Genomic DNA, 13072 nt, shown 5'->3' with positions numbered 1-13072 from the left:
CCTTTGTTCAAGTGTTCTCAGGTACTGAAAGAGCTGACAGGTCCCCTACTGCACAAAAACAATGGCAGACAGCTGTTACTTAATGTGAAGGATTCCTCTCCTTTAGGAGTTTCTTTATTTCATTATAATAAAGAATTTAAAAATAATGTTTCTCTTTTGTCATGTTGATTTGTCATGAATAGTATTATAATAACAGATTTTATTACAAGAACAAACACATAAACATTTTGCAGTGCTTCCTAATATTTGGTATAATCTATGCTCATTGTATATATATATTTCTTTATTTATTTTTAAGTCTATGAAATTTAAAAGTCTCAAGAATTAGGAAATTGTCTAGGAAACACGCATATGAGTAACCATCTTTGAATTGTTAAAATCTATGAATCTAATGGAGTGACAAGTTATGAAAGTACAGATTTTACTATTAAATTCTACATTTTCATTATGTCTTTTCTGAAACCTCTTACTTGTGATCCCTCCTAAATTTTTTATTTCAGTGAATGATAGCAAGTTATGAAAACCTAGTTAATATATTCAAACAGAAAGTGAGAAGCAAAACTTGGATAATTTAAAGGACTATAAAGATCCCTTTCATGCTGATGCCTTTTCTTTATTTCCCACCCAATATAAAGGAAGTTTTGTACTAAATACTGTGTCAAATAACTAATATTTAAATACTATACTTATTATTATTTTACATTATTTATGTCACCTTCACAACACTTATAAACCCATGAATACAGCTTGTAAACAAGTCTAGGAAGCACTTGCTATTTTCAAGTAGTATCACATTTTGATGGAATAGTCTTTCTAGAAACTACCTGCTCATCAGCATCCATGTAAATTCAAAATTATTGTGGGGTGGGGTCATCCAATAGGTATTTCTGAAAGAGGATCACTTCCATTTATCTTAATTAGAAGCTTTTTTAAAACAGCCATCTTTACTGCTTCTGCATTTAATTTAACACTTCTAGTATTATCTTAAATAGTCTCAGCTTTTCATAGGATTTGTATAATTTATTAATATGGAATATGTAGAATGAAGGAAACCTGTATAATTTTAAAGCTGTGTAGTTTTTACATAATTTCATTTATAGTATAGCAATTTACAATTGCAAATCCTTGAAACCTTCCACAGCAGGTGAGCAGAGACACAAATATTTTTATTACCATTCAACATTAAAGTGGAAAGAGCACTTTTTAGTCTGAAACATTTGTTTTACTAAACAGTTGTGCATTTCCTGTGATGCTGATTTTGCCTGAAAGTGTCGGTACCTGTTCATTGATATGGTATGTGCATGGGGAGAACAAGGAGCTACATCAATGCTATTTTCACAGACTTCACTTCTGAGCAGCACTGTGTAGCACTGACTGCCTTTGTGTTTCACAAGAGCAGCTCCAAGCATATGTGACCTCTGCAGAGCTCTCTTAACCCTAAGCAAGGGAGCTGAGTCTTTTCAGAAGGGTTTGAGGCCATCTCACCTATGAGAGTTATGAGTCATCTGCCTAATGACTTATGAAATGAGGAAGTTCAGGCTGGATGATCTGTGGCCGTCTGTGACATTTCTGTACAAAACTTTTAACAAATTCTGGGTAAATAAAATTAATCACAAACTGAAAGGGAAAGTCCACAGACACTCAGAAAGAAGGTATATGTGTAATCCTTCATTTCATGGGATGACATAAAATGTTAGCCAGAAATGACAAAATATTAATCGCAAAGAGGCTCTTTGGTTTCTGTTTATAATGATAGTTATTACCTCAAATTCCAAAGACACTTAGGTGTTGCCATATGGAATGAGGGAAGCACCCTCCTCATTCTGTACTGTTGTTCAGGGAAATACCAGCCTGGTGGAGAGACCAGCTGAATGTCCCCATTTGTGTTCATTTGGTTGAGCTCTCAGAGCAGGATTGAAAACTTTTATGCAGTTGCAGGCTAGCAAAGCTGAAGCAGTATGACTTGGCTGGTAACCCAGCCTAGTTAACAGAACTGCTGTGTTTTACCCCTGGAGGATCAGGAGGAGATGGGATAAATAAAGTAAACTAGTCAAAGAAAAAAAAAAAACATTCCCATTTAACCTCTCTGTGCTCTGGAAACATGTTTTGTTTTGTTCTGTTTGTTTTTGTTTTATTTTGCTGTTTGTTTGTTGTTGGTTTTTTTTTTTTTCTTTTTAATATATTGGAATGGTTTTCTATTAATTGAAAAACCTTTTCAGTGTATTTTATGGCTTCATTAACCTACACTTATTCTTGAAACTCAAAAAGGTTTTGGGGAACAAATTTTTTTTCCTGGCCTCATCACTGGATTTTGTAGAAATGGTGTAATAATTTACTTTTTCACTAGTTAAGATATATTGATGTATTCACATGGGTTAAAAAAAATCAAATTTGACATACTGTTAAAATGGAAGCAAGTTTTTGTTTCCTTTCTATTTTCATTTCTGTTTTGCTGAATTATAAAGATAACAGTCTGAAATAGAAAACTGGCTAATTTTCCATTCAAAATGTCAAAAAACCTATCTTCACTTTGAATCCATTGAAATCTTCCTAGTGAAATATAAAACATAAGCTCTGGTGCTGAGAATTCCAATAGAAAGGGACATAATATATCAGTAAATAGTTTTATGTCAAACTTAACTGCAGCATGACTACTCAAAAACAATAGGCTGTGCAGTCACTTATTTTCCTACTATGGATAGTGAAAGATTATCTATAATCCAGAAGGTTCAGGAAAAAATGTTGAATATTTGATAGGCACACTTCTTAATTTTTTTTAATGTTTGAGGAACGAAAAAACACACTGAAAAACTGTCTTACTTGGATTTGGGTTTTAACCAAAGCACAGAACTTTTCTTTCAAGCTTGATTAAACATTTACAAACACCCCCTTGAGTTTTTAGAATTAAATAGGGATCAGATTTGACTGTTAATTTGGACAAATGCATTTCACTCACAGTTGACAGCAAGCTGTTCTATAACATATTTACAATTTTAAATTTAAGTATCACTTCCAGACACTACATAGGGGGAACACTTGAGTTTGGTAACTGACTGTGGTCAGTGTTTCTGCATAATTGGGTGCTTTTTTAGAGCTTTAAATTTCAAGTGAAAGGTGTAATAAAAAAACATTTAGCATCTAAAGTGTGGTGAGCATTACCATATTCTATTCCTCTCCACCACCCAAAAGGAAAAAAACAGCCATCATCATCATCAAAAAACTAAACCCAACCATGGACATCAACAAAAAAAAAACAACCCCGAAGTGCATCAACATGAATGTTCTTCATACCTCTATAATTCTGTTCAGACTTGAATAAAGTTTGAAAAAAATGACTGCACAAAACCAATTTCATTTGGGATTGTGTTTTGGTGTGTGTACATCTCTTTTTTTCCCCCTATATATATATTCAGCTTATATATTCAGCCTAAAAATGGATGTGTATACATTTCTTTCTATATCTATAGGGTTAGAAAAAATTGTACTACAGGCTACCAATGTAAGAAATGCTGATTTCACCACACCTCTCTTCCTGTTGGACATGATGAGTGATGAGCTCTAATCACAAAAAAGCTGTTCTTTTTATCAGCATAACAAATCTTCTTGACGTCCCAAATGCCTTCAGAAAAAAAATAATTTAAAAAATGTTTCCATGCTAAATATATTTTAGAGCTGTAGAATAATAGTTATTAGTACTATTTTGATCTTAGTTTAATATTTAAACCATTATTTTAACTTGTTTTCTTTGGTATGCCTATAGGGTAATTTATGGATGTCTTTTTGGGTATTACTGTGAAGATACTGCAGTCAGCTGTTTATGCAGAAGACATTTTGTGGGGTTTAGGGAGACCAGGAGAAAGAGATATTTAAGCAAAGAATGTTTGCCTTTTTGTGTCACATTGATTCTCTCAAGACTGCTTAGCTAAGGAAAGCAAAATGCCTATATATAGTATTAATTACTAAAACAGCTTAGTCTTGGATATCTATTAGCATATTCAACCATAATGTACTAGCAATTGAAGTCTAATTAAAAAGATACCTTGTAAAAGCATGAAAATTTAATCAAATAAGTTAACCAAGTTTCATTTTAAACTATATATACTGTACTAAACAGAAAATTATGGACCATCAAATTTTAATGTATATGGTGAAGCCAGATAAGAGACACTGATATTTGTGGTTTATTTTGTACCTTAAGATTTAACTGCTCAAATAACCTCTATATTCTTGGAAACTTTTGCTATTTAGCTTTGCTACAATGGTGCTTAAAGAAAGATGCATTTAATTTTGGTTTTTTACAATCTCAAAATTGGAGTCATATGTATGATCGTGCCTGAGGCTGATATGGTCAGATAAATGTACTGTGGGAGCAGAAAGTCACAAATACAGTTCTAAAATAATGGTTGTAATTGCAAAAAGTGACCCCAGGAGTTAAGTGTAGTGCCTTGGGAAGCTGTTCTGGACCAGAAAAGAAAACTCTGAGTATAAAACTTTCCTATCCAAATACTTATTTGTACTCAATCAATGTAGAAGTGTGTGAAAATTTTATACAATTTAAATTGGTCTAATCCATACCAACTGAGAAAATGGTCTTTTACTTTGCAATAAAAGTTTCTAGGCAATCTGAATAATTGATAGGTTTAAATCTCATTTTCAAAAAAAATTAAATGAAAGCTTAATTAATCTTTGCTTTCCATATATTTTAAGCCCTAAATGCATTTGATTTTTCTCACATGTTCATAACTAAATTACTGGTGTAATTCTTCTTTAAAAAAATATTTAATGTTATTTTTATAATAGCTCACCAACCTATGTACAGGTCTTTACTATGGTTATTCTCTTACAGGTAGTTTGTTTCATGGTTCTGAGTTTGATTAAGAAAGGGAGGGCCTGCCCAGCCTGTTACCTGTATTCTTGAACTAGTTATTCCTCTGAATAACCTGAAAAACATTTTTGCTTCTTCAACACTCTAAGTACATCTAAGTATAAAAGCCAGTCAGAGTTGTGGCATTAAACTGTTGCATCAAGTTCAGCTTATTGATCCCTTGTTGCTGATGTTCTTACCACAGCTAATTACACCTTGTGTGATTTTGAGACTGACCTCTGTGGATGGAAGCCACTGAGCAAAGGTGATGCTGACTGGAACATAATGAAAGGACAGGCTCCCCGTGACAGAGAAATCCCTGGCAGAGGTCATACAAATAATATGGAGCATGGTGAGGCTTCTTATTTTTCTCATTCTGTCATGAAAATTCCTACTTGTAAATGGTCACAGGCTTTGAAATGGATGCCACATATTATTCTGTAACATATTACCTGTAAATAACACAGGTAGTATGTTACAGAAAGTCAGTCTTTTGGAGATAATATTTTTTAGCTGTGATCTAGTTACTATGTCTTTGTAACCATTATTTTTGGCTGGCATAATCACTGAGGTATGAGACTTAATGCAGTTTTTTTGAGATACTGATCTTTGAACTGACAGCTGACTTTGTGTATATCATAACCATTGCTTGCCCAATATTCACATAGGGGCCATTTTTGGAAGCATTATTTGGACAAATAGCTTTTTGTATATTAAAATTAAATTAATCTATATTGTCTGGAAAAATATAGAGTAAGTATAATTTCCTTTAAAGAGTTGTCCTTCCTTCAGCCTATATTTGCCATACAATGTATTCAGCTGAAAAAACATTTTATTCCAGAAGAGGACTGTTAAAAATACTTTTACAAAGTGAAAATTATATTACATTACCCAATCCATAAAAATAAAACTGCCAAGCATGGTTTTCAATATCAAATAATATTGACAAGTATTCTGTGTCTTTAATTTTATTAAAATGTATCTATCATACTGCTTCCAGTGGAGATAAGATTAAAATCTGTCTTACAGTCCAGAGCCCATTTAATTATTTATGTTTATTATCTGTGACCAGACCTCCACACTTCTCTTTCATATTCATGTTAAAGAAATATGCCATGTTAAGTATTCCACCTCAAGCTTTCAAAGGTATAGAAACTCCAGGATTAAAATTCACCTGAGCAAACAGTAGTGGGTGAAGTATGTATGTGCATGCTATGGAATGATTCTAAATGATCAGTCATATTTTATCCACTGGTCCTCATGTGATGAAGTGCACCCAAGTTGCTACTCACTTTTCTCAGCAGCTGTTTGATATTTCATTTTATTTTCTCTGTATAGTGGGACTGGGTCTGCATTACTGCACTTTATGTAAGCACTGCTGTGTTACAGGTTTCCAACTCTCAAAGCTCCAGAAGGGTGCACTGATCTGCCTGTGTCTGTCTCTGCTATAGGTGCTGGTGAGATCTGAGGGGCAGTGTGTCAGAAGGAAGGCTGCTGGCAGCCTGAGTATCGTATTAAAATCACCTATATGGAGCCATGTGTTGCTTCACTTAAGTTGCATTGATACCTGAATTTTTACAAGTTTGTTTCAGTGTTGCTGCAGGTTGAAGCCTCAAGCAGATTTGGAGGTTACTATGCCCTACCTCTCAAGCCCAGTAATGTTGCATTCTCTGTATAAATTAGCTGAAAAGGTATTTGTGAGGTGGTTTTGTACCAATCTATCATTGTGTCCACCACAGCCAGAACTTCAGAATTAGGATTCCAGAATCTGAGCAAGTTTTTGCCAATATTAAATCACCATCCTGCAGGTTGCAACTGTTCATTTTAGTACACAAAGTGGTCATCTCTCTTCTCTCCTGGGGAGGGCAGTAGCAAATTTTGATTAATGAAGTTCTTAACAAGGCTACAGTAGAGCCTGAGCTGCAAATTAAAGAGGGTCCTTTGAAGTACCCTTGCATTCCAATGAGGGGAGCTTCCCTCATGCTGTGGAATGCAGCATTCCTGTTTGTACAGGAACCTGGAATGGCCCCCTCTTTGTGCCAGCCTTGCTAAAGCAATGCCATTATTCACATGCGGCTGGACCTAACCCTTGGCTTCATTACAGATCCATGGGAAGTAAGTGGCTAAGGAGTATGAGTGTGGCAGCACAATAGCTGGTTTTCCAAGATGTAAGGAAATATGTGTAATATAAATGCTCAAAAAAGACTGAGCCTTTAGTGTTGTTTTGCATAGACTTTCATGAAAAAGTCTCAGTATTCAGCAAAGGCAGCACTGACGGCATTCAAAATATGCTGCTTTAGGGCCCCTTGAAAATGTTTATCCTTCCCTACCTTTGTCTGAAGCACATCTGCTGTAGTTCAAATCCAAATGCAGTGCATTTGCCAGAGTTCAGATTAGATCTTTAATTAAGCTTTCATCCCCACTAGCACAGACAACAATGTCAAGTCTGTGGACCCCATGAGAAAATACAGCTTATTCCATTGGCTCCCGTGGTCTGCAACATTGTTAGCATGCTTAAAAGTGGCTGGGCTGTGCTGAGAGTGAATACTGTACCCTAAAGGAAATAATTTCTGGTTTAAATTCTGTTTGAAACATTATTTAAGCCAATTAAAATGTGTCCTTTAGGGATCTTGGCTGAAGTCTCTGTTGCTTGATCTCCAGGGTGCTCTGTGTTGCTGCTCCTCTGCTCTCCCCAGTCCATGCAGAGAGTGGATGGGCAATGTGTGAAGGTGATGGGCAATACTTGTAGTGTTTCAAGGCTGGAGATCTTAAGGTTTTTGCTTGAAGAGAGCAGATTAAAAAATACGTCCAGTGGATCTGCACAGTACTGCTCTCAGAGAAGCAACACCTGAGCTGCCTTTGAGGGGCTCCGTAGTCACTGAGGTTTATGTGCTCATAGGCACCATGACAGGGTAGTCTTAGCAATGGCTGCCCAAAAAACCTTATTTCCTTCTCCCTCTCTCCTTGTCTTTGGAATCAGTCATGATGATTTTACAAGAAGGAAGAGCCAATAGCATTTAGCAATTCTGTTTTGTCTTTACCCACATAGACATTGTCGCAATCTGTTACAGCACCCTCATTATCTACAGAGACTGAACTGATGGCAAAGCAGTTTAGATTGTTTTGATCAATGAATAAGCTTTATGTGTCTCATGAAGTATATAGTTACCTCTCTGGGGTAGCCATTTGCCATTGGAGCATGACATATTTCTCATACTTTAAAATAAATATTTTTATAGGAGCGTTCATTTACTTCAGTGGATCACACCAGAGGAACACAAAGATGGCCATGTCTCACCTGGGAAGCCCTTTCCTTGTCAAGCTTACCCCTGGGCTCTCCTGCTGCCAGGTAACAGTTTGATATGAACTGTCCCCATCTTGGTGACCTATCCCTCAGCTGATGCAGGTCAGGTATTCCTGCTCTAAGTGTTGCTGCTGACGGTTCTGTTTCAATACCAGTGGGAGGAGTTACAGACTGCTTTGGGAGGACAGAGAAGGCAATTTTTGTTGTTTTGCTACCAAATTTTTATATCTGATTATTACTATTCTTTTTCAAAGCACCCAGCAGGTAACTCAGATTTCAGGACATACTCCATTTTTTTGTGTGCTTCGGCAAAGGTATCTGGACAATAATAGCAGGGCTCTATCAAATAGCCACTCTGTTGTCTGCAGACAGGAAAGTCACATAACCAGGCTTCCATATGGTTTCAAGTCACTGTACACATCAGCTGTGGTTGGTGTGACCAGAGAACTAGCTGCCATATTCCAGACATGCACTAAATTTTAGGTTATGGTTTGACAAGGATGCTTTTGAAGCTGATCAGTGCAGTACTTGGGCATTACTTTGAAATGTGGGTTTTTTTGTCAGATGTCTTGTGGCTCTGCAGAGGAATGCAAAAGCAAACAGCCAGGATAGTGGTTGAACTGAAAAACTAGAAAGGTACCAGGAAAAAAAATTAATCAGGAGGGACAAAAAATAGAAAAATATTAGATGAAAACTGAAAATGCACTTTTATAACTAGACGGTTTTATTTTTCAACAAAATTCTGTATTATTAAAACAAAACTTGAGGAAATATATTAAATATGAACAGCAACTATTCACTACATTCACAGCTGTGTTTTTATTTGTCCTTTTGGCCACTGAATAAAATCAATAGACACTGCTCAGTTTTATAACTTTTTTCTTTTTTTTATCTTTCCTGAGGCTTTTTATATTTTCTATTCTGTAACTTTTCAATGCTTATGCTATACTAGGGAGAAGTTGTGTAGTTATGAAGTGGTTTTCTTCTGATACTTCTTATTTAAAAAGCCAGAGAGAAGAAAAGGGAAAGACAGAGAAAGCTTGCCAAAATAATTTTATTTTGTTATGTGAAAAAAAGAGCTTTAAAGAAACAAAATGAAATTTAGATTGGTTTCTTAATTTTCAGACTTCTTGTAGAATAAAAACTGTTAATTCCACTTAAGAAAACTTTTTTTTTTTTTTCAAAAAAAGAAAGTCAGGAAAGGTGTTACACTTAGAAGTCCAAGCAATTAGCAGAATTTTATTCCAGCAGGATCTAAACTTCTTATGTTTTATCTCATCTAAGGGACCAGAAACAAGTGCCAGCTTAGCTAAATCTGTTTTACTTGAAACTTCAGCTCATTTGGACTGCACACATCAGTGAGTTACCAGGTCTCAGCTGAATAGCTGCCACTTGCAGCTGAGGAGTAGAAGCTTCTGCAAAAATTCAAGAACAGTGCCTTGCAGTCATTTAAGACAATCTCACAGTTCTTAATCTTCGTGTGACTTCTTATTGTTATATAAGATCAGAAATAAAACAGATGCAGGATAAACTCAAGCAGAATGCTGCTTCAGGGAACTCAGAAATCCTGAACATCCCATGGAATCCCCATGTGTGCACTACTCCTGGGGGACCCAACAGCCTTTGTGCTCACAGCACATTTTTTAGACAGTTCCATCTCATTTTTGTTGACTTTGATACTGAGGAGATAAGCACCTTTCAGATTCAAATTAATTTATCTTAGAAACCCTTAAGGCAAACTGGGCACTGCTGATACGTGAATCAATGAATTATTCTAGTAACATTTATTGCAGAGTTTGGTCTGCATTCAAAATAAACACAGTTGCAGTGGGGATGCACATATTTTTCTCTACTTCAAAGTCAGAAAAGAAAAAAGTTTTATTATAAGTATGCATGTATTGAATGAATTTAAAATTCTCAGATCCAACAAAAGCTAGAGCATGTTCTTAGCCAAATGTACGAGTCTGTCAGGAGAGTGTTTTTGAGAACTGGAAGCCTGGCGTTCTGCCACAGTATCCCTGCAGACTTTTATTTCTGGGAAAGAGCAACGAGTAGGGGTTGTTCACTAGGATGTGTTATGTTCTCTGCCTATTAATGTGAAATGATGCCCTCTGTTGGATATCCCACTGAGAGAATAAAAGGATCCACACAAAGAGATCTATGTTTATTACTAGCTTTACAAGTACTTTAGCTCCAGTTGATAAAAAATATTTGAATTGAAGGGTAACAGATTTATATTGTGCCTTTCTGGTTAATTGAAGCTTAGAAGTAACTTCTTTCTGCAGCTTCTTGTAGCTGGGTCTTTTTGTGGATATAAACTAAGAAACATCTTCAGTTAGTTCAAGGTTTTGCACTTGTAGAAGAAAATTTCTAGTCCCAGATCTGTGTTTATGGCTCTATAATGGACACAATAGTCATTGTATAGTAAGACATATTGACATAAAGAAAGAAGGTAACATTATTTCTTACTTAATGAAAACATAAATGTGTTTGAAAAGCTGTTTAAAAGACAAAAAACATCTAAATTGTTTGGAGTGTAATTCTTCAAACACCTCACTTTGGAAAGTGTTTGTGTACCTGCTGCTTTCTATTTCTTAAGCTTTATGCTGGGGGACTGAGTTACACGGAAGTATTTCAATTTATTAATGAGGATAAAGATTATTGTATATAAGACATGATATTCATGAGTGGTGGTAAAATTAAATGTTGAGAGACTGAGTCCACCAGACCTGAAGCCGGATGATATTGAAAAGTAGCAGTGTGTTTTAACAGGAATATTTCTGCATGACTGATCCAGCTCTTGTTTTACATTCATGAAGAGACAAGTATTATCAATATCAAGGCTTTTGCAGGGAAGTAACAATACTGCAGTTGAAGAAATTTTAGTCTTTGTCTATGTGAAGAAGCAGGAAAGACTCAAGGGGAAAGGAAAAATTAGTCTTTGAAAACCTTATTTCTTTCCCTCGGTTCTCAGTTGAATTTTTGCCTGGGTATTATTAAAAAATTAAATGTATCAGTACCAAAAAAAAAATTAGATTTATTAAATTACTCTGTAGTGCAGGGGAGTGAACTATGATTTTCACCATTCTCTTATCTTTTCTGCCTCACAAGCAGTCTCACCCACATACAGTCTTTGTATTTTCCTCCCATTTATTGGTCAGTCTGATTGTTTCAGGAGATTAATAGATTGTTTTAAAAAGCTGTCTTCACATTGTATTCATTTATGTTGATTTTGGAAATAAAAGATCCTAAGCATTCCTTCATATAAGAATCTCAATAATTTCTCTTCTGAGATTAACATGCCTATGAAACTGTATTTGTAAAGAAAAATAATCTTTGAGAAGTCTCTAAGTGCTTACTCTGATAAAGAAGTTAAAGGAAGTCATATCATTCAGTCTGCATCAGTTGGTAGATACAAGTTATAAGTGAATTGTAAAAATAAGCTTTACTTTTAAATATAGTTTTGTCTTTAGACATGATACTGCTCCTCAACATGCTGTGATTGCAAACATCCCCATCTTTCATGCCAGGTATGTGCTTAGACCTGTCATGTCATTTGTTGTTATAATGTACATATATTCCTTGGTACTGGCTTCATTGCAGATTGATTGTATAATTTTCTTAAAGCTTTTCACTAAAATACTCTTTCAACAGGTAAGATTTTGGTACTGGTTATCTCAGGATTCCCAGCTTTCTGTCTTTAAGAAGATGGCATTAAATGGAAGTTTGGAAAAATTATATGACATTTCAGGATTGCCTGAGATGAACTGGAAAAAAGTGAATATACCTGTAGAAATTCTGGATGAAAAATTGCCTTTTCAGGTAATTAGATATCACATTTACATTGCTTTCAAAAAGATATTTTACTTTGGCCTTTAGAATTCAATTACTTTTAATGATGAAATATAGAAAGATATTTTTCCATTCTTTAATGCTCATATGAAAAAGAATTTAATTCAGCTTTTTCCACAGGTCCATCGGATAAACAGAATAGCCATTGTTTCTGTATTGTAAGCATTAGAATAACTTTTAGTAACAAACATCAAGGGACCCTAAAGATTATTTAGTTCCAGTTCTCATTGTCAAGGACACCTTTCACTTTACCAGCTTGTCAGAGCTCCATCCAGACTGGCCTTGAACATATCCAGGGATGGGGCATCCACAACTTTCCTGGTTAACGTTCCAGTGCCTCACCACCTTAAAAGGAAAGGATTACTTCCCAATATCTAATCTGAACACACTCTTTTTATGTTTGAATCCATTCCCCTTTTCCTGTTACTACATGACCTTATAAATAGTCCCTCTCCATCTTTCTTGTAGGCTTCCTTCAGGTACTGAAGGCTGCAATTACATCATTCTGGAGCTTTCTCATTCTGAGGCTGAATAAACCCAATTCTCTCAGTCTTTCCTAATAGGAGAGGTGCTGCATCCCTCTGATCAACTTGTTGACCTCTTCTACACTCACTCTGACAGGTGCTGGAGACCCCAGAGCCTGGGGTCTCACAAGGGAAGATTAGAGGGCAGAATCCCCTTCCCTGCCCTGCTGCCCACGCTGTTTTTGGTGCAGCCCAGGACACGTTTGGCTCTCTGGGCTGGGAGTGCCCATGGCTGGGTCATGTCCAGCCTCTCATCCACCAGCACCCCCAGGTCCTTCTGGGCAGGGCTGCTCTCAATCCTTCATCCCCAGCCCAGGTGCAGAACCTTGCACTTCATCTTGTTGAACCTCATGAGATTCCCATGGGCTGTTTCTCGAGCTTGTCCAGGTCCCTCTGAATGGCATCCTGTCCTTCAGGCATGTCAGCTGCAACACTCAGCTTGGTGCACCACTGCAAATTTGTTGAGTGTGCACTTGATCACATTAATAAAGATATTAAATTACACTGGTCCAACTATGGACCCCTGAG

At 36.0% G+C, this 13072-nt stretch overlaps 1 protein-coding gene across 1 annotated transcript in view; it reads left to right on the top strand.

Moving 5' to 3' along the window:
* Positions 1-13072, top strand: part of MALRD1 (MAM and LDL receptor class A domain containing 1) — a 236730-nt gene that overhangs the window by 34144 nt on the left and 189514 nt on the right. The window contains exons 10-12 of the mRNA XM_085565894.1: positions 5070-5216; positions 8104-8213; positions 11823-11990. Of these exons, the coding sequence (XP_085422020.1) occupies positions 5070-5216; positions 8104-8213; positions 11823-11990 (425 nt within the window). The remainder of the gene's footprint in view (positions 1-5069; positions 5217-8103; positions 8214-11822; positions 11991-13072) is intronic.

The sequence above is a fragment of the Lonchura striata genome, chromosome 2, assembly GCF_050655825.1.
Source record: "Lonchura striata isolate lonStrDom1 chromosome 2, ASM5065582v1, whole genome shotgun sequence".
NCBI lineage: Eukaryota > Metazoa > Chordata > Aves > Passeriformes > Estrildidae > Lonchura > Lonchura striata.
The sequence above is the reverse complement of the archived record's forward strand: the minus strand, read 5'-3'. Positions and strand labels throughout refer to the sequence as shown.